This window comes from Python bivittatus, unplaced genomic scaffold, assembly GCF_059951505.1.
Source record: "Python bivittatus isolate LINGU-HERP-01145 unplaced genomic scaffold, Pbiv_v1 ctg000480_np1212, whole genome shotgun sequence".
Lineage (NCBI taxonomy): Eukaryota > Metazoa > Chordata > Lepidosauria > Squamata > Pythonidae > Python > Python bivittatus.
In genome coordinates, this window is record NW_028277075.1 from 71,859,054 (window position 1) to 71,884,447 (window position 25,394).

Here is a 25,394-nt window from a genome sequence, read left to right on the forward strand (position 1 = left end):
AAGAAGAGGAGATGAAGAAACAGCTGTCATCAGGGCATCTAGTGGCTAGACTGTTGGATTAGGACTGTCGATGGATTCTAGCCTTAATTAGAGGTCTCAGGTTTTTAATTCCACTATTTAGGAAGCCTTTGGCTGTCAGCTAACATTTATAGTTGATTACCAGTTAATCTCATGCCTATCCTGCTGAATTAAATGGGATTTCTTCCCAGATAATTGGAAGTGGTAATTGGCCTGCAGTGGGGATTACCCTTCAGCAAAGAAGACACCCAGTATTGTTCACTGGGGTCATTTATGACTTTGCACTTAACACAAATTAGGAATTGTTTTATTTTCAGCCCCTTAAATAAAACAGTTGGTTCTGTATTTACCCTCAATTGCTGCTTGGCTTGCTACTTTCTCCTTATTCTATTCTCTAAATGCATAAATATTGCCCATAAATTAGCCTGATGTGTGTGTGGGGGGGTCTTTTCTAACAAGAGATTCAACATTCATATAGCTGAATTAACACAAATCTTTGCAATTCCAGAAAGGAGGTACAGTATCAGCAGTTTTCCCAAAATCCGCAACAAATGTGTTCAAGGAAGAACAAGGAAGAGTTTGTGTACCACTAGACAATAGATACAGTTGTCTAGTGTTCCTGGATTGGTCAGCTTGTGGGAGCACTGACTAGCACAAAGAGAGGAAGACCAGGCCAAGCTCCAGGCAGGAAGGGGACAAAACCGCTCACAGCTGGGGATGCAGTGCATGGTGAACAAAGGCAAGATGGTGGCTGCAATCACCCAGTTGAAACCCTGCCCATTTTTTATGTGCAATGCATGTAAACGACACCTTGACTCTTGGAACATCGGACACCGCTGGGGGAAGGATGAAGGCAGTGGCTATGTGGAAGCAGCTTCAGAGTTCATTTCTGTAGATGTGATTCAGGATTGGATTGGAAAAATAATGAGTTGAGAGTTTGTTCGTGTTTTCAGCTAGGAATCGTTCTAATTATGCCATGGTGCCTGAATATATCTTTCTCTCTTTGCAGTTAAGCATGACTGTTTTTTGCCAGAGTTCTTTGTGAGAATGTTCCCCATTCGCAGTTTTCAGCAATCAAAATGAATAAAGATATTTGCTTCAACTTTTAGAAAAACAAGTGGGATTTTCAACCTCATGCAGCATGAAAAATTTGTTAGGCGTTCTCTATTCTTGTTCTCTCCCCAACCCACTCACCCACCCCTTTTCTTTTGAACAGTGGCTAGTTTTGCACATTGTACTAAAGTGTTTGTTTACCTATGATTAATTCAATAAAACTATAATTAGGTTGCCACAGCAGGCTAAGCCATAAAACATGGTTTAGAAGTCCCGATGGGAGGGTTCTTCCAACAGCTAAGCCAGCCTAGGGAGATCACATTATGAGTTAGCTCAGTATATGGACTTTGTTAGTAAATTGGCATTCCACATTCCTTCCTTATTAGGGTAGTTGGTGGCGGCAGGGGAGGGGAGGGGAGGGGAGGCAAAAATCTCTCCCGCTTACAGCATTTTCAAGTATTTTTTTATAGTTCTGCAAACTTCCTAGGTAAATGCAGAGGGGCCATTTTTGGCTTTATAAGCACACCATTCACATCCTGAAATGGTAAGATCAAAGGCTTTTTCAATTTGCTTGGCATTATATTTCATTTTCCCTTATTTTGGTGGTTGATAGGTGTAGCCTAAGGAGTGCATGTTTTTGTTGCTTTGTTGCGATGGTAGTATGAGCAAAACATTGTGCTAGTGGTTAAGCAGCAGTCATAGATCCCTCCCTTTAAATTCTCACATAATGCTCCTAAATATGGGCATCTGTAGAGGCAAGGGGACAAATGAAAACATGCACGACAACATCATCATGCTAATGCCATGAATGAAGTACTTGGATTAGATGTCATGACCCTAATAAGTACTTGTGAGATTTGTAGAATGATGCCATCACATGTTTATCATTTTGATGTCATCATGCTTTTAAGGGTGTTCAAGGGTAAGAGAGAGCAGTGGACACCATCACTGTGTTGGGCTCTCTCTTTTAGTTGTTGTGTACTCTGCACAAATCACTCAAGCCATTGATGGGGCACAGCATGTGATACATTGCACACCAGACTGAAGCCAGTTAAATTAGCTGATTGCCCTTGGCCCAAATGAGGGTGCCGTCCATTCTTACACCATCTGCAGTTAAACTCACGTCTTCTTTCTTCCGCCTTTCCCAAGGCTTAATAGACACATAGTATATTTCTTACACTTAGTGTGAGAGGCCAGTTGGTTACTGTCGTTGGCGGTTGGTTATGGAATTTCCTACCCTGGAAAACTCTAGTTCCCAACACATCTCCCGTACATTGGGAAAAGAAAAAGTAGGAGTTATCCAGTTGAGTGAAACAGAAGAACCAGACACTGGGCCAATGGTAGTTGCTTCATGGACCAAGCCTTGATGTGGGACTTATTTGGGAACATTATGTGTTTTTAGACTTATTTGAAACAACTAGCTTTGAAGGATGTCAAACTGCCTAACGTACCACTAAGCAAACAAGTAGTAAGATGGTTGCACATCACACCAAGCTATAATGTAGTTTGTTTAATTTGATTTTAGCATTATGTAAGAATCATATCACATGGTTGAATGAGCAGTGTTGATGTGTAAACCCTGTTGCATTAGACCAAATGCGGCCAAGAAGAGGAAATTGTTTTAGTACTACATGCTTCCTTTTCTGTGAATGGTACAAAAGTCTGCACACTAGGATGAGTTTTCTTTGGATGATATAACAACAGAAGAGTGATGTCTTTGTAATGTTTGTTGCATTCAATAGACGTGATCAGAAGCAAACAGAAGCTGGCTTTATATATTGTTTTAATCATGGTTTTGAACTAAGCCATGATGGCTGGCTTCCATATTGTGCTAAGCCAAACGGGATACATTATGGCTTTTTGTAAGCCTCTGAGCACTCATCCATAGAGATTGACCAGCCAAAATCACAGCAGCATGCTGGTGTCTCCAGAAGAGATCCACACTCCATGGATCAAGAAGTTCAACAAGACCACTTAGAACCTTACCGCCTTTTCTAGGCCTTATCTTCCAATTTACCATCTTCATTCCTTTTTGCTAGAATATGTGGCAGTAATGATAATCAGCAGAGAACTAGATGAAGTGAGAGCCCAAAACAGCTGCTCCTGTCATCTTTGAAATAAATTAGAGTTTTGCATTCATGGAAGCTTTCATAGGATTCCTAATAAGGCCCCTCCATTTGGGGGAATTTCTGGCAAAACTGTGGAATAACAGCTGGGCATTAAAATTGCGATTCAGCTGCGATGGCAGTTGGGGTGCAGGTGAGGTCATCTGTGATCCTGAGAAGTATAAGGTTTTATACACACACACACACACACGCGTACACATATACGGGAGGTTAGATGACCCATTGAGAGATTTTTGTTATTGGTTTGTTTGGGTTTATCCTTGGTGACCATTGTAGTTTTTTTTATTCTTTGCTAATATTGTTTTTTATTGTTTCAATGTGTTGATAGCATTTGTGAGTTGAGCGGATACACACACACACATAGACACACAGAGTATATCTATCTATGTATATCACAGAAATTGCTGTGCTTATTGACCTAGTCCAAGGGCAGGTCACATTCTTGCAGACGGGGGATGAACTTTTATTACTGTTTTTAATGGCCATGGATATAATGAAGTAATGTAATAAAATTAACAGACGGGGCAGGGAAGAATTTTCACTCGGTTTTCTCCCATTTTGGCAGTGTGTGTGCGTTTGTGTGGGAGGTGGGATTTTACTTTTATAGATGTGTTAAGCTGATCGGAGGCTTTGCAAGCTGATTTCCCTTTGTTTCCCACAGGAAAATCATTTTGCAGTTGATATTTGGCGGCATGATCCTGAGGGAGTTCTGTGGACTCCAAAATGGAGCTACTAAATTGTGGCTTATCTGAGAAGATATCTAAGGCTGCTGTTTTCAGGGACTGGTGCACATTCGCCAGGCATAGCCATGCTCATCTTCTGCAGCAAAAATAACCTTATGAGTCTCTTATCTCTTTGGTAACCTTGCCCTCCTGGCTTTTGGACAGCATTACCTGAGGAGGTGTGACATAATCTGCTGTATCCATAATGCGGTTGCTGTAGTTGCCGAACCCCTTCACTTTTGTCACGACAGAGGACTCAATGGAGGTGTCCCTTATCTGGTAGGCCTTCTCGTGGAGGAACACCCACCTGTGGGAAAGAGACCTTTCAGTACAGAAATTCCTCCAGGGTTAATGGAAGATAGGGGAACTTCTGCCTGTTGCTGACTTACAGCTCCAGAATCCTCACCTTTGTCTGGGGCTGGTTTGCTGGGCACTGTAGTTCAGCTGCATTTGGAAGGCCACAGATTTCCACCTGCTGTGTTATATGAGAATACAACATGGCACAGACCCTGCTGTAATCATTATGATCGGCCTTAATGAAATGGCTCTCCAGACAAACTAGATTGATAGCTTCTCATTCTTCTCCTTGGCCTTGATTGACTTCTGTAGTTGTTCTCAGTTAGCAATCCCGATGGTATTCCCAGATCACTAAGTCCCTTTCTGGCTTATTTGGACCTATTTGAATGATCATGTTTAATTGTAGCCAACCCATTCATCTAGAGCAGCGTTTCTCAACCTTGGCAACTTTAAGACGTGCAGACTTTAGCTTCAACTCCCAGAGAAACCCTGATCTAGAGATACCAATTTGATGAAGCACACCCTAGGTTTCCTTCAGGTGCTGTGTCTCCCAACCCTTCGTACAGCATTAATAATGATTGGAACTCTCTTTGTTTTGTATTTTCACCTGCTAAGGTGTTTTGGACACCTATTACTTGACTGCAGTGAGCCCACATTGCTCCCTCTTCAGGAAACTGGCAAGTTTATCCAAGTGGGAATCAGATTCATCCTGGTTTGCAATTCAGCCACCAAACAAGCCTGTACAAAACCTTGCTTTGTTGTAATATAAGTAAATTGATTCTACAACTCTTGACACTGCTAGGCCATCAACTAGAATCAGCCCATTAAAGGATGTTAAAATTACTCTTCTGCTAACCTATCCATCTTACTTCTTGATGCGCACTGCCCTCTAGTGTACAGAAAGATCTTAGCTTATTACCACAATTCCTTGGACTCCATTCAAAAACTCAGCATTGATTTCCACAAGAACAACCACACGCAGATTGTCGGCGTTGACAAAATTATCACTTGAACTCAGGTACTGAAGAGTAAGTCCCCCTGGTTTTAATTAAGCTTACTTCTAACTAAGAACATGCCCTTAAGAATGGAAACTGTAACATGATTAGGCAACAGGGTGCATTGTCCTAATAAAGTTTAAACGTTTAAAATATGTTTTTTTAATGGAATAGCAGACGCCTAATTCTAATTCAATCACTTCCTCTGGCAAGTATTCCAACTGCCAATTATTTCTTCTATGAAATATTTATACCAAATTCCTAATTCAAGTGCTTCATTTTCATGGCTGGATTTCACTCTGCCTGCCTAGATTAAAACAAAAAACCAAAAACCAAAGAAACCCGTGTCTGAGCTCTGAGACATCCTGCAGAACTTGTAAGCAAATGCAGTTGATGTTGTCTAGCCTGCACTGGAAAAATGCTTCTGAGCATCCTAAGAGAGGACGAAATCCCCATGAAGTATCAGATGCCTCACATTCAAGGCTGGAAGGCCACTAATGGAAGAAATTCAATTACAGGCTTTTTTTCTTCCTACCTCCAGACCCACTGAGAACTTGGTAAAATGCTAACATCATTAACCACAGTTATCTTGAAATCAAACTACCCTTTCAGCTAAATGTTCCTGCATTTACTTCTCTCTTTGATCAACACTGAAGATCAAAATCCATATAGGCCATACCTTTATTATGCCAATTAAATGCTTATCGTTTAGTTGCTGGTATGCTAATTTCCATCTTCACAGGCAAGATAGTTAAATGCCAGGAAAAAATGAAAGGAGGAAAAACATGGAACTGGTCTTTGAGTTATGTTTACACTAATGATTTATAGGGCTTTTTCCCATGGCTGTGTTAAAATACTTTCCTCCAGCCCTTGAAGTGGCAGAAAAGTCTGTCAGTATCTTTGCCTTGCCCCATCAGTGAACACTATTCTGCCTCAGTAACAAGGCCAGGAAGTGGTTGTGTCCCTAGAGCGGTGCTTCCCAAACTTTTTCCTTCATTACCCAAAACCCTAACTTCGAACGTCGCTGAATGAATGGTCGTAATTCAAGGACTACCTATGTTATAAAAACAGTATCACTGAATGATCTTGATGTCATTTCAACAAATTACCATTGGTAATTTCATTGATTTTCATCTTAATAGGAATACTTCGGGAGATTTTCGAATATATTTTAGTACACGTGGGAATCTTTAAGAATTTAAATGTCCCTGTTGTGATTGGGCAATGTGTTGTTACCCAAAGAAAAACCACTTTTACCCAATTTTGAGTGATTTACCCAGGTTTGGGAAGCACTGCCCTAGAGTTTTAGTGCAGGACAAATTAAGGAAAGGGACTAGTGAATTCCCCTGGCTTTGTCTGCCTCCCAGCAAATATCAACAGCAGGCAGGAGAAACATCAACCAACTGCTGTCCTTAATATGGGATTGGGGTTGAGAGAAAGTGAGTTTTGCTTTGGTTTTGTGCAAGGCTTTTGCGGGTGTGCTTTCCAAGGGAGGTTGTTAGGCTCCTTTTGGGACTTGGCTTTAGCCCTATACTGGAATAGTGCTCTTCCACAAAATTCTAGAGCCCCACCATTCTTGAACAGTACAACATCTGAGTTAATAAACAGCCCAAACTGGCTAACAGGCAAGAGAGACAACTGTGGAGAGGTGTAGTGGGATGAATCATTGTGTGGGATGAGGAAGGGCTGTGTGGTGAATTGCAATAGCAAAAAATGGCAGAGGCTGCTTTAAAAAAAAAGAGGTGGGGAGAGGAACCAACACCGAGATATCATAATGACAAATCCCATTAAGAGGGCGTGGTGTACTAGTGTGTGTTTTATTTTTAAATGTAAATTGGCTCTTCCTTTCCCCTTTGGAACCAAAGGTGCTGCAGTGGGGAGGAGTTCCTTAATGGATTTTAAGTGGGGAGGGGAAGAATTTTAGATACTTTTCTAATTGATTAGAGCAACTGGTCAAGGGAGTCTGATTGGCTGGGAACAGCACTCTCTTGTTCACCAGCCAAGATGTTGCAGTTCTGGTGATTTCTCCGGTCAGTTTTTCCACTTTGCTAACACACAAGCACACACGTGTCCAAGACACCACTAGGTTTGTTTTGTTTGTTTGTTTTAAGATGGGTTTACTGTTCTTTCAAAAGAACAGTAAACTTGGGTTTAGACAGAGCCCACATAGCACCTGGGAAATGCTTCAGAAAGTGCTGGTCAGGCTTACAGTGGTTGCCTTGCAGAAACCAGGTGTCTGCAACCAAGTCAAAGTGGCTATGCAGAAAGGAAGGGGGCATGCCCACTGCAACTAAAATGACTGTGAGGAGCTGGACAGATCCCAGCTCCTGAATGCATTTTCACAGCTTTGTTGACGAAGCATCCGAGATTGTGTCCACGGCAAGACTTTTGTCAGGAAAAGAGGGAAAACACTATTTTTAAACTGGAACAGCAGAAGAAATGCTTTTGCAGTGATTTGGGAATGACACATGCCTTTTATATCAGTCAGTGAAGTATCTTCATGCAGTGGCTAGAAGAATATGGGGATGAGCCTATAGCATATCAAACCAGACTGCATTGATCTAATAGGAACTGCCCTTGAAGAGTATTCAGAAGCTTCAATTGGTGCAAAATGCAGCAGCATGAGCAGTTATGTGTGCACCTAGATCTGCACAAGTTGCACCTCTGCTCCACAAGCTGCATTGGTTAACAATTTGCTTCCAGGTCCAATTCAAGGCACTGGTAATAGTCTGTAAAGCCCAACATGACATGGAGCTGGGTTATTTGAGGGACCACCTCTCCCCAGTGCCATCTACCCATCCCATCAGGTCCAGCAGAAGAGGCTTGTGGGTTCCATCCACTAGAAGGATGGAGTCTGGAGGATGTTATCTGGCAGGACCCAGGAGAAGGGCCTTGTCTGCTGTTGCACCTCCCTATGGAACATCATTCCTCCCAGGGTCAGGCTGACCCCAACCTTGATGGCCTTCCAGAAGGACTTGAAGACCTGACTTTGGCATCTGGCCTGGGGATCAGAGAGTGGTGTGGAGCCCATAAAATGGGTGTACTGTTCTTGAATAGCTGTGCTTTCCTGATGACTATACTATATGGCTTTTAATTGTTTTTAACATTTGTATTGTTTGTATGGCTGTTTAATTTTTTAATTTTTTTTGGTACTGTTTATGTTTTACTTGTAAGCCACCCAGTCATGAATGTGAGATGGGTGGCTATATAAATTGAATAAATAAATTTAAAAAATGGAATAAATAAACAAACAAACAAACAGTAAGTAGAAGAATGTAACAGTACTAAGAATATTGCTTCAAGGACACTGGGTGGCATTAGAAGACACTAAAAATCACTAGTGGGGAAATAGCCTTGGGTCACATTTTTTGATGGAATGGGGGAGGAGACCCTCCAGCCTTGCAAATACGGTTTTATAGAAAGGAGGAGGAGTTACTGTCTCTAATTCACTGGGAAAAGAAAAGTGTGGCCCCTTTTTCTGGCTCCTTCCCTGCAGCCATTGCTAGGTACTGGATGGGTTTTTTTATGGTCCTGTGACAAACAGAACCCACATTGATTATTATTTGCTTATTGCTGGGAACTGAGAACATTCCATAATGAAGAAACTTGACTATAGATGCAGTGTCTTCCCAGAGTTCCCATTTTGATACTGGGAAAATGTAGTTTTTCTCTGTTGCTAGGTTTCTTGTAGACTGGCAAAGGCTGTATGGAACTGGATTGTAGAAAAGTGTGTACTTAATAATGAATTACAGAATCCCTCCTATATTATGCCAGTATAATTTTATAGCTCCTGTACTTTAATCATCACTTGTTCCTATTTCAGAAGCTCTGAGCAATTCTGCCACCTCACCCCAGAGCAGTAAGTGGCACTCACTCATAGAACCAGGCAAAACACTTTTTTTCTTCAGTCTCTCTCTCTCCTAATTGCCACCACATCAGTGACAAAAGGGAGCACTTTCAGTATGACAATTATACTTTGAACGCATTATGCGAAGACCTAGCTCTCTGGAGAAGGCTCTGATGCCCAGAAAGGTGAAGGAAAGAGAAGAAGAGGATGACCAGCAGTGAGGTAGATGGGCTTGCTTACAGTGGTGATGGGTGCACTGTTGGAAGACCTGAAGGACCAGGTTAGAACAGAATGTCCTGGAAAAAATCTGTCAATAACGTCACTAAGAGTCAACACCAACTTGATGGCACATAATCAACCAATCATTCAATTTTGTCTTATAAACACTACGCCATCCTGAGTTGATCCATCCAGGAAATCCACCTGGGAAAAGCTGCTGGTGGTACCCTATTTTCACGAGTTGGGAGTGGATGTCTGCGGCTAGAAGTCATTGTTTTTCAACCATGGCACCTATACTCTGGAATAGCCTCCCTCTGGAAGCTAGACTGGCCCCCTCAGTTATGCCCTTCTGGAAGCTAGTGAAGGCAGAACTCTTTTGGAGGGCTTTGGATATGTGGTTATTCCCCATCATTATTGTTTCTATTGACTGTTATTGTTGGTTTTAACTTGATGAGTTGTTTTAGTGTTATTAGGATTTTGAGTTACATTTATTTATTTTTTTCTTACCACAGATGTTTTATTGCATTGGTTCTTTCTTTTCCTTGTCTGTTTTATTGTATTTTATTTTGTTGTAAGCTGCTGAGAATCTGAATGATTTATTGGCATGCTATTATTGTTGTTGTTGTTGTTGTTGTTGTTACTACTACTACAGGACAATAATGCTATACTACTGAGCATTCAGGGCACAAGCGTGGTATCCTTTTTGGCTTTTTCTCAATAACCTAGTGTCCTCCAGAAGAATTGAACTATAACTCCTATCACCCAACTAGCAGATTTATCAGGGATGATGTGGCTTAAAATTTATCACAAGACTATTCAAAACTCTCAGATTAGATTATCTTGATTTATATCTTTGGCATGGGAACAAAGATTTTGATTTGCTTTTCTTGGGAGGGAACTGGTCTCTCTGGATATGGAGTCATGAGGTAAGGAAGGAGTCATGAGGTAAGGAAGGCTAGGCATCTGTGCCATCAGATGCCTCACTTCTTAAATCATTCCTTAGTCCTCTTGATTTTGTTTGTTTTTAATATTTAGCACATATTAATGCCTGGTGTTGGTCCACCACCATGATAATTATCACACTGGTTCTTGTAAAAATGGAAACTGAGCTTCTGCACTCCCTTAAAAAGCTAATGATCACGTTTATTTCAATGTTCTGCAGTCCAGTCAATGTCAAGCACCAGATATCAGACTACAAATACTCTCTGATGCTTGGAGTTGAACTAAAGAGCATTTCCAGGTGACCAACCATTCTATCTCACAGCGACCCAATATAGGAGCGCCTGAAATTGTGAAATTGATCCAGGCTGGTTTGATTGTTTGTGAATCTATTAATTAGGTGAAGTGAGCAGGGAGAAATTGACTAGAAATTCACCAGACTTAATTAGCAATAGACAGTAATAGAAAAGAGTCTGTTCTGAGTGGGCTAGAGAGAGAAACTGTTCGGTAGAGGATGAACAGTCATGCAAAGTCCCAGGCTACTTGTTGTTGCTCTTGTGTGGCTAGCTGATTTCAACAAGAGCAACTGCTTTAAAATAAAAGATCCTTGTTCACAAAAGTAACAGACGTATATTGAGATTTCGTGCAGGTACAACCCCCTGGTCATGATATTGTTTGGTCACCAGTAGGCTCATCTCACACTGAAACTGAAACTGACCTTTGTCTAGTAACCCCTAAACTCCATCAGGACTAGCTCCTTGGGAATCAAGAGCCTTTTCAATCTGTGGCAGGGTGGGTGTGGTGGCAGACACCATCCTCACTCTACTTGAATTCATGCCAGGGTCTGCACAGAATCTGTAATTATCTTTTTCAATATGGGCGTGTAAGAACCTTGAGCCACAAGTCCAATCCCAGCCTAATTTTTGCAGTCCCCAGAATTCTGCTGCTGAAAGTCAGCAGCAAAATGGCAATTTTTCATTCAGCAGTGCAGTTGTTTTCTTTTCATTACAAGCAAAACAAAACAATTTAAATTACAAAATAACTTATTTAGCCTTGGGAGGCTTGATGCGTCTGACTTCTATAATCATCCCAATATTTCTAAGAGTGCAGAAGGACCCCCCAAATCAACACTGCCCATTCCTCAGAAATTGCATATAATGAGGAAAAAAATAGAGTTCCCTCCGGCCGAAAAAAAATGGTCCCCTCCTCTTTTATAGCTACAAGTTAGGTTATAAATTCCTTTCAGCTGGGACCAATTCTCCCGTGCTTTACAAAGTGCTATGGTTATGAATAGTGATATATCAAGAACAATAATAAGGAAGTATTGTTTTCTCCGTGCAATTCAAAATTCTGAAAAGTATATTTCCCTAGCACACAGACAGAGACTTACATGTTTCCAATACATCCACTTTGCAAGGTTTTCAGTTAGATGAAGAGGTTGTTTAAGTGAATGCAGGCATAAGCGTGTACAGGACTTCTCTGCCTCCATCACGTCTGCGTGGAGCAGACCATGATGACTTTTCCATATTGTGCAGCAGTGCTACCACTGGATGTACAAGGAGCAGCTGGGGCAAGGAGCACCTTTGTACCATTACAACTGTTTTGCCAACTGCTGCCCTTCCTGAGCCACATTTGGTAATGTTTATCCATGCCTTCCTAACTTCTACAGTGATGTGCCTTCCTTGAGGCTTCTCTTGAGAATTGCCCTGAAGTTGGACCTGGTGCAAAACACAGCATCTGGGCTGCTAACCACTACGAAGTATAAGGATCATACGATGCCTGTATTGAAACCATCTAAGGTACTAGTACTGACCCTGAAAGTCCTAAATGGCATACGGCCGGACTATCTAAGGCAGTGTGTCTCAACCTTGGCAACTTTAAGATGCATGGACTTTAACTCTCAGAATTTCCCAGCCAGCAAGTCCACACATCTTACAGTTGCTAAGGTTGAGAAACACTGGTTTAAGGGACAACTCTCCTATTACAAAGCTGTTAAGAGCTGCAGAAGAGGACCTTCTGAAGACACCTCTGCTGTCAGAGGCCAATTTTTCCAGCAAGCGGTAAAGAGCTTTTCCTGTGTTGCTCCCCAGCTATGGAACGCATTCCCTCAGGGGCTGCATTTGGCTTCCACTCTCTCTGCATTTAGAAAATCTGTAAAGACGCTTCTCTTTCACCAGGCTTTTAATTGTGAAATGATTTTAGTGCCTATTTTAGTGTCAGATTTGAACTGTATTTTTAGCTTTTTATATTTTTATTTTTTAACTTTTGTGAACTGCCTTTACTACTCACTCGGGTAGAAAGTTAGAAAATCCATCCATCCAATAAATAAATACATAATAGAATAAAATCAGTGAATTATCTGAAGTAGTGGAGGTGGTTTTGTGTGCATTTATATTCATTCTCCACATCAGTTGACTAATACAGCATTAGTTGGATTTAGGTGGCTGATATACTCCTCTTCCAAAGTATAATGGATGCATTTAAGCGTTTGGTTCCAAAGAAGAGAATGATATGGATAACTGAGTTCCAATATAAAACTCTAGGCAAAGCTAAGGAGCAGTGAGAAGTCTCAAAGGGGCTGGGGAGCAGGAAAGTAGGCCAACTGATTGAAAACGCCAAGACAGAATCAGGAGCATAGCTATGAAAAACAAAGCCCTACCACATCACTTTCTAGATATAAGAGCAGAGAGAATGTTATATTGCAAGCAGCAATCCTCTGCGTGTCCCTGGAGTTCCAGCTGGGGAGCTGGAGTTATAACCCAGCATATACAGAGGGCACCAGGCTGGAAAAGATAGATCTGTTGCTAATCTAAAACCCTGTCACAGTAATGAAGCAAGATGATTGTGCTGCTTGTCCCTTGAGTGGTTTCAACTTTTGAACTGTCTCCAGTTGACCATACAACACTGACAACACCCCCCCAACAGACTCATTTTAACCAGGATTTCTCTGTGGATGTGTATGTGTGTGTGTGTGTGAGAGAGAGAGAAAGGTCTCGTTTTGTCCACGACCATCTATTGCAGTTGAAGTATTTGAAAAATATAGTTAAAGATTCCACACATAGAAAGACTGTCTGGTCCAGCTGAAATTAGTTATGACAAGCAACCTTGCATCCTGTGAAAATGCTACTGCATTCAAGTGAACTTGACGTACACAGGAATGTTCCCTAAATCACACTGAATCCAATGGAAGAAACATGAATAATTGAAGCCCTGTTGCTTTCATTGAGATATGCAGGACAGTGTTGTATCTTGATGCAGAAGTAATTCACCCTACGTTTAACGAGGCTTACTTCCTAATAAGTGAGTCTTAGCTACAAATATCTTTTGATAGAATTGGGTCAAATGCATTTCCAGCAGTAAGAAATAATCTCCCTAAGACAGGATTCCTCAACCTCAGCAACTTTAAGATGGGTGGACTTCAACTCCCAGAATTCCCCAGCCAGCATGGGTGCTGGGAGTTGAAGCCCACCCATCTTAAAGTTGCTGAGGTTGAGGAACCTTGCCCTAAGAAGAACAAAATTGTTCATCATCCTGATAGACTCTTGGGAACGGAGCAAGATTTAACAATCTAGTTTTTGCCAGCAACGCTGTATTTGAGCAGAACTGAATTCCCCGTTTGAATGGGGGGGGGGGAATTGGTAGGGGTTGCTGGCAAGACTGAGGTGGCTCTTGTTGGGAATGAAATCTTGTTTAACCACCTCAAAGGGGGGAGGAAACCAAGTGAACCACTCGGGCAGAGCTTGGCAGCGGAGCGGGTGACAAGACTCCAGCTATTTCCTGCCACGAACCCCTCTACCCATCCGTATCCCTCTGGACTAATACCTAGGGAGGAAGTCTATGCCAGGTAAGGCAAACAGACTCATCACTCCTCTGACATTAATGCAGTTTCCACATATATTATTGCACTAGTTCTACTGGTACCATATCATCCCTTTTATAACTCAGAAAGCTGCTAGATTGTTTTATATTATACTTCTGTAGCTGCGTGTGTTTTTCAGATCAGGAAGGCTGTAAACCTACAGCCATCCTCTCTAATTATTGGGCCAATTTTTTTATTTTAACTTATCGTTTAACTTGCTCTTCTTCTGCAGATGGACTTGCAAGAAAATTGGAATTTCTGGGAGAAAATGTATCATGAATATCATAATATTTTCCCTTATGTGATCTGTTTTCCAGATCAATGCATCCATTTGTTTCGAGTTCAGTATTCTACCTTATAAGTCACAGAGCTGCTGTATATTTTTTTTCTCTCTCTCTTTACACCACTACTTGTTTATTTTCTCAGTTCAAAAAGAGTAAATAATAATGCTGATCAGAAATGGGAAACTTTAAAAACATGGTGTTAAATTCTTCCCAGATCTCCAAGAGATGCAACCTTCCCTAAAGCTTTCTTCAGAGCAGAGCACATGGAGATTTACAGAATTTTTGCCGTGTTTGTTTTGTAGGCCAGACTGGAGTTGAAATAAAATTCAGGAAGATGGCAGAGGCTGATCACTTCCCTATAATGCCAAGAAAATTGCATGAATGCTTCCATATAAGTCACCAAGAAATGAGCTTGTCTCATAGATGACTTTACTTTTTGCTTTGTTTGCAATGTATAAGCAAATAATAAGAAAAAGCAGGAGATCTGCTTCCTTACATCATAACTCAGAATTAACCTACGCACTATGATCTTTCCAGCTTTCAACTCTTATCTCCCTCTCTCTTCCTTACCACTGAGTTAAAATACTGTCCACCCATCTTTGAGTGGGCATAAAACACTCCAGAAATAACCATTGTTGTCCTGGCTGCCAATCCGTATCATTCCTCAATTTTATCTGTTCTGGTCACTGCAGAGAGAGTCCGGATTGGTGGCTGTTCCACTCCTAACTAGAAGGCGATTAGGTTTTTTTCTGGCCTTGCTGCCATCCCCTTGCCACACATCACTGGTGAGTGGGGAAAATGTCCGCCCCTTAATGCACTGCAGCAGGAATAGGGGAGACCTAATTTCAAGACTCTGCCTGAGCTTCTGTAGGCTGGTTATCTGCTTTTCTTCTCACATCCTATTTGGGCATCTCTCAAGTTAAAATAATGTGGAATAATAACAATAACAGTAATAAATGTAGAAATGGCCCTAGGGAGGAAAGAAGCAGATTACCTGCCACGTTTGCCTAATTAAATAGATTTTGTAGAGCCGGAGAACTGAAACTGACTAGGCCACAGGGCAACCACCTCTCTCACTTCATGGGAAGGGGAAGTGATGGAAACTGAAAAATACAGGGAAAGTCCCCACCTTCCTTATGCAGTTCATTGGCCATAATAAAGATTTGATTTGATACAGGGAATGCAGCAGAAAGGCAACAAAAGGCTAGTTCAACATCCTTCCTTATTTTCTGGATACTGCAAGGAGGAAAAGTGAAGTTGCTGCACAATACCTCTGACCAGAACATTGTTAAAACAGAGGAGTTCTCCTCTTCCTAAAATGAAATGAAATGAAATAGCAGAGTTTTCATTTCCCTTTTTGGAAGCCTGGAGAGAAGGTTTCAAGTATAATGCAGGAAGAAGATAATGGGTATGAAAGGAACTCAGGAAATAAAGTGGGAATGGAGAGGGCAAACACTGGGAAAGAAACAGCAGTGGTGGAGTTTGACTAAGTGACCAGAGTGGAAGGGAGATGGCCTCACCTCCTGACATTCCCAAAACATATGTCTAACCACATTCACAACAGATCAGTTGATCTCACCTCCAAGATAATGGGTGACCTTGAAACGGTTGGCTTGCGTAGGGGATGGGGGAGGTATTACTTTAAAACTCGTAACCTAATGATGACTTAAAGATGTTTAATTCCTGATACAGTGATGAAATGAAGACATGATGCAACCAAGGGAGCACATTGTTGTAGTCCAAGTACAAATGTATCATGGTAAAGTGGAAGTAAAGACAAGGTCTCTCTCTCATATACATCCTTCCTGTTGTCTGGAAGGAGTGTTGTGGTATATCACCTTCTCCAAACTCTGATGATTTTCCTATTCCAAACATCCCCGGAAATATCTACAGTATTAAAAAATTTTCTAAGGATGAGTTACAGTGACCACCGGAAGGCACCACATTATTGGTTTCATCCTTATTGGGACTCTTCAGATTCAGGTAGCCAGATATTATTCTATGGGGTTCAAACCCTCTACAGGGAATTGAACTCACAGACTCTCATACTTTAGATGACTACAGTATATACAATGCATTAGCTTTAGGAGTTATCTCAGTCCTGGTATTCAGCAGCTATAGGCAGAGTTACCACAGAGAAATATACATAGTCTATTTGGGGTCACAAAGGAGGACTCTTTAGTTAAGTTCCAGATTCTAATCAGATTTACTGAAAGATTAAAGGATATCTGAACTGATTGGTACCAGAAATTCTTCAGATATCCATCTGAGTGATTTACCATAGATTACCAAGGATCTCAGATTCCCATTTTAAAAATAATAGTGACAACAAAATAACACACAGAGAGACTCACTGCTCTAATATACTGAAGAAATGAAGAAAATCTAAAGTATCAGGGCAATTTTTTTTTTTTTTTGGTGAGGAAAGATTCTGAGCTCTGTTCAGTTGTGGTACTCACAATAAATGCTGAGACTCAGAATTGATCCAAGCATGTAATTTTTGCCTTGGGATCCAACTAGTGGATTTCAGTATTCTGGTAAAAGACCCTAGTAGATCCAGTAAGCCAGTGATTTGCCCACCCCTGCTGTGAGATAGATCCAATGTGATATTGTCCTATTCACAACAATAAGTCATTGCAACTATTCTAGCACACCTAGCTGGAATGCTCCTGCAACTATGGCTGTTTCTGTTATTACTGTGTTATCACAATGTCTTAGCAGAAGTGGCCTTTGTCTCCTCTTCCAGTTAGTTACTGACTTTCACCAGTTTCCTCATCACTCATGTCCCTGTAGCCTATCACCACATAAATAACTTCCTTTCCCTGTAACCCTTCTGCTTAAGCTATCTTAAAATGGGTTAAATTACTCCCAATTTCCTAACATGCCTTCCACATAATTGTCATCTCAGACAGCAGTCCCCGTGTGCCTTTTTCTCCCTCACATATAATTATAAGTCACATTTTGTGTGGAATGCTACAAAACTCCAACTTTATTTCAAAGAATCCTCCAGTGGTATTTCTAGATAAAGCTTTGAATTGTGTCACTGCTTCTCCTTGCTAAGAGAATTTTATGTTGGTGTCATCCAAGCTTTCCTGCATTTTCCCGCCATTTCTTCCACCTTTTTCTTACCATGCACATTAAAAACATGAATTAATGAGGGAGGGGAAGAATGGCTCCACAATGCTTTTTCATTGGCACTGAGCCAGAAGACCTTAGTCTGGAAGCATCCTTAGGATTTAGGGGATTCCTCCAATACAGGTGGACTGAGGCAAAATATCATCCCAGCACAAAAACTGTACTGAATTATTGCTGCTTCCTGCTCACAAGGTCTTCCATGAAGCATTGAAAACTACCTTAAAGCAGGGGCAGGTGGTTTGTCCATCTAGCCTAATATTCTTGCCTCTGTTTGGGACTGAGACTTCCAGGAAGAGAGTTTTCATATAATTTACTGCTGGAACTTTTTCACCAGAAATATCCAAGTTTGAACCAAAAAACTCCCGTATGCAAAGCAAGGATTTTACCACTGAGCTGTCAGTCAGATCCCCCATTTTAGCAATTGTACTATTCTTCCATTCTCCCTCAAAACATCTGCCCTATTCAGAATAGTCATTGGCTCCCATATGGAGTGACATATAAAACTGCCACCAATTTCTTTACCTCTTGTCTGCCTCTCTGCTAAAGCCCAGATGAACACCTATCCCACAAAGCACACGCAGCATGGATTCACGCAGTTACTAGTAACATTTGGCCATCAGGTGATATGAATGTCATCACGGCAGCACAAACTGATGTAGGGGAACATGGTAAGATATTCCTTGGTCTGTGGCAGATTATCAGGCTTCCTACTGCATACAGTTCTTGATATCAAATAGGGAGTTTAGAATCTGAGACAATGGTGAAATAATTTTTTGAACCCATCTAAATGTGCATTTTCAGTCATACCTTCATTTCACTAGTCCAAAGCTTCCTTTGCCTTCAAATGTCCAAAGTTCCAACTGTCTCTACGTGGTACAGAACAACCAAAAAGCAAAACATTTGCACAGGAAAGCAGAAACAAATACCGACAGTCCTTCTTTGCCTATCAAAGTAATTGCCTCTGAATTAACAGTAAGTAGAAATCCCAGAGTTGTGTAGCTTTCATTTAGATGATCCCTAGATGAGGAAGCTAGATCTTTTAGATGAAAGCTACTGAATTGAGCCTGAACCCATTTTTCTACTTCTCTAAAAAATGTCCTGTCTTCATCACAGCAGAAAAGAACCATTTTCAGCTTGTTACCTAAGACCCTACCTGCAGGAGAAGGCATTGGCTGCCAGCTCATGAGACGTGAGCTTCCTTCCACATATACCCATCGGTTCCTTTTTCAGAGCTGGCAGTCATAGCAATATGAATTTCTGCAAGCTTAGAAAATAATCAGCATGCAAATTCTTACCTCTCTCAAATCTTCCCCATGCTTATGACCCCTTGCATTTGAAGCTGCACTTAGGACTCCAAATGTTCAGTCATGCAGCCTGTCCTGCCTTGTTTTTCACATCAATCAGTACTTATTCATTTTTTCCTCCACTGTACTCTTTCCAACCCCTCTATTAAACTTTTTCAGATTGAGAAATCTTTTTTGAAGGTGATTTCAGGGGTTAGACTCCTACCTGATCTTTACATTCCCCCCAGATTAGGAGACACCATCCCCAGTACACCTGCCTTCCCTCACCCAATGAAGTACGAAATGATGAGCAACTGGACAGCCCGGTTGATCACGCCGATGGTCCAGCTCTTGACCACCACCGATTTGGTGGTTTCGTAGGTGAAGAAGTCTGCCACGCAAGTCATGCCGGAGGAAAGCATGGATACTGGAAAGCAACTCCAGGATGCCCTGCAAGCCAGAAGAGAAGGCCAAGGGTTGCGATGATGAGTATAGGAACAGACACCACAGGTGCAAGCAGTGCTGGCAGAATGCACAGAAGACACTTCTCAAGGATCTGAAGTTGGCTCCTTCCAGCTCTTCTCTGCTGCAACTCTGGGCCAGTCTGAAGCGCAGGGACCCCTTTAATAAGATCTTGCTCCCATCTCCACTGAACACTATAATGATGCTGTCAGAGAAAGGTGGGGCTTCCCAGCTCATCAGTTACAAATTGGATTCTAGCAAGTATGTAGATGGAAGACATCTTAGCATTAAATAATGAATCTGCAAGTGCTGCATTTTCCTGAGTGGTGTTCCGGCCCTACAGACGCTGCTTCTGTGAGTGCTGGGAACTTCACACAGTCGGAAATGGGGGAAGGGATCACAAACCAAAAAAGAAGGTTAAAGAATATTTCTCTTTGAAGATGAAACTGAAAAATGGGAGATGTCCTAACACAATCCTGTCTCCACTATCCTCCCTAGAGCCTCAGATCAATGATAGCGAGCAGAGCTAAGTAACTGGATATCCATGGAGAATATCTGTCTCCAGGTATATCATTCAGATTCCTTTTTGAAGGCAGCCTGTGAGGATCTTTCTAAAGATCAGTAGTGGGTTTAGACTATTAATGTTCCAACTGGGGATGAGAATGTATGTGCATGGGCTTTTTAAATATTGATATTCACCATTTCCACAGTAGTGATTTCTATGGTCATCACTTTGGTGATATATCTGTAATGAAGGCAGGCTTTATATTGCCATCGCAATGGCATGGTGATGCTATAAATCACCCATGTAGAAATGTTTATTATAATTACATTTACATCTTGCCTCTCCTCTGGGAGATCAAGACTGTGCGGATAGTAGGCCTCTCCTCATTTTGCCCCGACAACAGCAACACTGCATGATAAGAGAGAGAGTAGCTGGCACAAAGTCACCCAACTTCTTTGGTTGAGTAGGACTTGAACATGGATCTCCCAAGCCTCAGTCCAATCTCTTAACCATGTGGGAACTCAGTAATAGTAAAGCATAACCCTTCCCAAAGTGCAAAGCCAGTTCTCTGTGGGTGGGAAAGGGACACCTTACTCATCCTCTCAAGTGAGAGGCAGCAGTAAAGTGCTGTCATCCAGTATAGGAGCTGGTGGGAAAACATGCTGGCTTAAGAGTGTGCTGACTGCACTTGTAGCCCCTATTCTGTCAGGGTAGCAAAGCAGAATAGGAGGTAGATCTGCATGAGAAGCAGGGGGAAAAGAGAGGCAGGGTGGAATGCCTCCTTTGGGGGCAAATAACTGACAGCAGAAGACCCATCAGTCTTCTGCTGCCAATTCTCTTCTCCAATGAAGTGATCATTCCGTGGAGCTGGAGAATTGGCAGCAAAGAAGCCCTTGACCCCTCCTTTTTCTTTACCCTTTCTGTGGTAGGAGAAGCAGGGGTGAGAAAGAGGGGAAGCAAATCTTAGAGGTGCCAGTTCTCCTAGCACTAAAAAGATGGAATGGTGCTTTCCCCCATGAAACAGTGGCTGAAGAGCCCTTTTATGCGCTTCCCTTCCCTTGCCCCCCCCTTTTTTTTGTCCCTTCGAGTCAGTGTTGAACTCCTGGCAACTGCCTGAACAAGTCCCTGCATTTTGGGGGGCAGGATTTCAGAAGTGGGTTGCCCTTGCCTCCTTCGTAGGGCTGAGAGAGAGTGACTGGCCGAAGGTCCCCCAGTTGGCTTCATGCCTAAGGCGGGATTAGAACTCACGGTCTCCCCGTTTCTATCCTGGTGCTTTAACCACTGCACCAACCTGGCTCTCCCTTCTCCCTAGAGGCAGCAAAATACTGGAAGAAGCTCTGCAGTTAGCAGTGCGATGGCACAGAGGCCCGCTCTCCCATGTGGCTTAGGTGCTACTTTTTAATACGTGTGTTCGGCAATCTTCCAGAAGGCCACTGGGCATCAGTAAAAAAACACCCCCCAGGCTCTGGCCCTGTAGCCCCAAAGCTGGAGGGGGCAGGCAGGTCTACTGTGGCAGGAGATGCCTCTGCAGACAGCACCCCTGCAATAAAGCAAACCCATCATGTGGGCACTGTCTTTACTATAGAGTACTGACTGAAGAACTACTTCCACCCCCTTTTGCATTGCCATTGGAAAGTCAGTTTCCACTCCTTGCTGGGTAGTGGGTGCCAAGAAAACTAGTACCAAAAAGCCAACTCCTCTTCCTTCTTTTACCATCCCTTCACTGGTCATTCTCTAATTCCACAGTATTGCCACTGATAGCAGAAAGCCCACTTCCCTGATTCTCCCTTCTGTGGAGAGAACTGGGGCTGAAGGACCTGCTTCTTCTTCTCTTCTTGCTTCTCCTGCCATCTGTAGGTTAGCAAGAGAAGTAGGTGAGAGACCTGTTGGCAATCGTTCTCTCTCCGCTGATTCTCTTGCTGCCAAAAGGCACAGTTTGTTCCAGGCCTTGGACACCCAAGTTCTGCTTCCATTCCACTCACACTTGGGTGAGCAGACTTCTTGGTTTAATGGGTCAGCCCCAGTTTGTGTGGAGGCATTCTGGACATTGAGTTCACCCTCAATCCCAACTATGGTCTTGGTTTTCAGGATCCCAAGAGACTTCTAAGAGCAACAGCAGGATTGTGCAATCCTCAGTGCAGGAAAACATTTCTGTGTTTACTGCATACTGCATATGGGTGAGTACTTGAAGTAAAACATGCAAGAGTACAATTACATTAAGTAAGCTCTCTTTTTATTGTGCTTTGATCCCTGCTGACAATTTTGAGTTATCTTCATAATTTGTGATTTTTGTACATTTTTCCCATTTGGACTTACATGTGAATTGCTGAATTATTTTTGTAGACAGTTCCTAAAATATGATTGGAGGGTATTTCAAAAATATTTAAATCTCTGGGACATGGAAGGAAGCTCATCTCCCACAGGTACAGCAAGAGGAACCTCAGTTATTCAGGGCTTAAAAGAGAATTACCAGCCCTGTGAAGTATGCCTTGAAACATAGCCAGTGCAACTGTTATGAAATGTGTGTGAAATGCTTCCACATGGGATCATCCACTAACATCCAAGTTTGACCCCCCCCAAAAGTTTGAATATTGGTTAAACAGATGTGACAAGAAGGGGGGGTGTTGAGCACCTTTAAAAAATGACACATTTCATGGAACCCAAAAGTACAAGTCCCCCTGACATAATGTTACTCCACCAAGCCAAGAAAGGACAGGATCAAGCATATAGTATCATGAATCTTGCCCAACTTTGCTGGTTATATTATTGAAAACTGCCCAATATATAGTAGCTGCATAAGCACATGAAAGAGATACACTTAAGAACAGCTACTTCTCCTCCTCCTATTACTATGATATCCAAATCTCAGAGGAGATGAAATCTAATGTTGGTGCATTGATTCAGTTGTATTCCCCAAGAGAAAAGATTCCAGAATTATTTTATCAGTGACCTTTTCTGTACAAAGAAAGTGCTCTGTGTCCTGCTGTTGTGCTTTATTAGCTGTGGCGACTGCCTGTCCCTGCAGTTTTCCTGGCAAAGATTCGGAAGTGGCTTGCCCTTGCCTTCTTCCTAGGGCTGAGAGAGAGTGACTGACCCGAGGTCACCCAGCTGGCTTCGTGCCTAAGGCAGGACCAGAACTCCTGGTCTCCCGCTTTCTAGCCCCATGCCCTTAACCTAACTGGCTCTCTAGGATTAATAAGGCCTATATAATTTGGACAATTTATCAGCCCAGGTACTGGGATCTATAGAGCAGTCCTTATTAATAAGTAGAAGTGTATGGGAGGTTCATCAGTTATTTTTTGAAAGATTCTAATTTCCATATGCCAGGTATAGGGTTTTACTCTAACTCTCCATTTCTATAAAAATGTTTTTGCTATAGCGATTATACTGCAGTCTAAAAATGATCTGTAACTGCCGAAATTAATGTCAGAGCATTAATATACACTAAATCAGGATTTTTTTCCCTACACTGTTCTATCACTTTGGTGTCTCTAGATCTTCAGCTTCTATATTCTGACCCACTTAATTGTTTTTATAGCAGATTTAGGAATGTGTTATCTCAGATAGTTCTAGGTAGCAGAAACTAAAAAATATGTACAGTAATTTGTCTAGCAGCATAAGAGAAATATAAGATGTGCTTTTCAAGGCTATGTCAAATATATGTTAAACGCGGGGCTGTTGTCAAAGACTTCCCAGGAAGAAATACAGATTGAAGAGTTGTAGCAGAATCAATGAAAGGAATACTGCTCATACAATATAACTTTAGGGGCACCTCTTACAAACACTTCCACGTATATTGGCTGAACAATCCAACTCTTTTTTTTATATATAATATTTTACTGAGATTTTAAAGATACATATTCAAAAGTTAGAAATGAAAAGGAAAATTTGAAATACAAAATATAAGGAAAAGGAAAAGAAACAGTGAGGTAAAGTAAAAGAAGAAAAGATATGAAAAATAGATAACTTCCAGTCTATCTCTGGTCTTAGAAATAATAAGGCTATCATAAGTGCTAGTTTTTAATACATTAAATAGGAACAATTCTTTGTCTAAATATATCCCATTACATTTATAATCTAATCTTCAAATCCCCATGTAAGCTTCACCCCACCTGCATTTTGCAAATAGTCCATCAATGGTTTCCATTTTTTAAGGTAATAGTTGTTTGAGTTTTCTTTTAATAAGCAAGTCAGTTTATCATTTTCTGCCATATCCATCAGTTTTAACAACCATTCTTGTATTGTTGGTAGTGTCTGGGTTTTCCAAAATTGTGCATAAAGAAGTCTTGCTGTGGTAATCATGTATTGAATAATTCTAATAAGATGTTTTTCTATTGGCTGAACAATCCAACTCTATTAAAAAAAAAGATTCACTCTAAGGAGAAATATGTATAGACACAGCAGGAAAAAAATGAGAAATGACTAAGAGTTTGAGTCATTTGTACAGTGCTTTAACACATACTCTGTCAAAAATTACAGTGATGGCAACTTAGCAGCTATGTTTGCATAATTAGTTGCACAAGCGTAATAAAGTGTCAGTTACATATAACTGACAACAGGAAACAATAAAAGCCAAACTAAGGTTTAGGCTGAAATGGTTGGGACCAATTGATTAAAAATATTACATAAATTAATATTTATATTAATAAGCAAATGTAACCTCTTTTTAGGCCTTACATTGACCAGCTTCTTTTTCTGTAATATTGGATGTAAATTAACATTTGTTATTGTCAGCTATTGAGACACAACAAGATCTGAAGAAGAAAAAGTAGATGAACCAGTGGCACTATCACACTTTCCTTTTACGTTGTTCTTTGAATTTTTTTTAAGCTAAGGAAAAACATGAGGAAAAAGTGTTTTAAACCAAACTTTTTAAATCAAATTCAAAAGACAATCCTACCTCTTTAACCATCAACAAAAAATCCAGCCTGAATGATTAAAGGTACAGTGGTACCTTGGTTCATGAACAATTCATTCCGCGACTCTGGTCGCGACCTGAATTGGTTGTGACCCGAATCAAATTTTCCCATAAGGTTCAATGTAAATACGGTTAATCCGTTCTGACCCCTCCGAATTTGGTCGCCAACCGATTTTTGATCGCGTCCTGAATCAAATTTTCCCATAAGGTTCAATGTAATTACGGTTAATCCGTTCTGAACCATATGTATTATTTTTTTTTAAACCGCAAAAATATGACACAAAGTACAGTACGAAGGGAGAGAACGCTAACCTTGCTCGACGCGACTTCTGGCGTGGAGGACAGGAAGGTGGGTGGGGAGGCGGTTATTGCTTGGAGGGAGAGTCCCCCTCCCTACAGGAAGCCACGGCCACGTGTCACGGCAGGGAAAATGGCCGCGGATCCTGTTCGTCACCCGATCCAATGTTCGCGAACGGAAGCAAAATTTTGTGAACGGAGCTGTTTGTGACCTGAATTGGTCGTGAACAGAAGCGTTTGTGACCCGAGGTACCACTGTATATGATTTTTTTTTCACATATGTCACTCTGGAGAAGTGTTTCCCAATGTATTCACAGTTCAGCAATTCTTTATCTATTGCAACTGAGATTTACTGTTAGAGTGAGCAAAAATTAAGTGATATATTTCTACCCTAATATATTTCTACCCTGATCTAACAGAGGGAAGTTGAGAGAA

At 41.4% G+C, this 25,394-nt stretch overlaps 1 protein-coding gene across 1 annotated transcript in view; it reads right to left on the minus strand.

Moving 5' to 3' along the window:
- Positions 1-19,199, minus strand: part of P2RX3 (purinergic receptor P2X 3) — a 31,894-nt gene extending 12,695 nt beyond the window's left edge. Inside the window, exons 1-2 of the mRNA XM_007430251.3 lie at positions 19,066-19,199; positions 4,091-4,226 (exon numbers count right to left, since the gene is read on the minus strand). Of these exons, the coding sequence (XP_007430313.2) occupies positions 4,091-4,226; positions 19,066-19,199 (270 nt within the window). The remainder of the gene's footprint in view (positions 1-4,090; positions 4,227-19,065) is intronic.
- Positions 19,200-25,394: the final 6,195 nt, after the last annotated feature.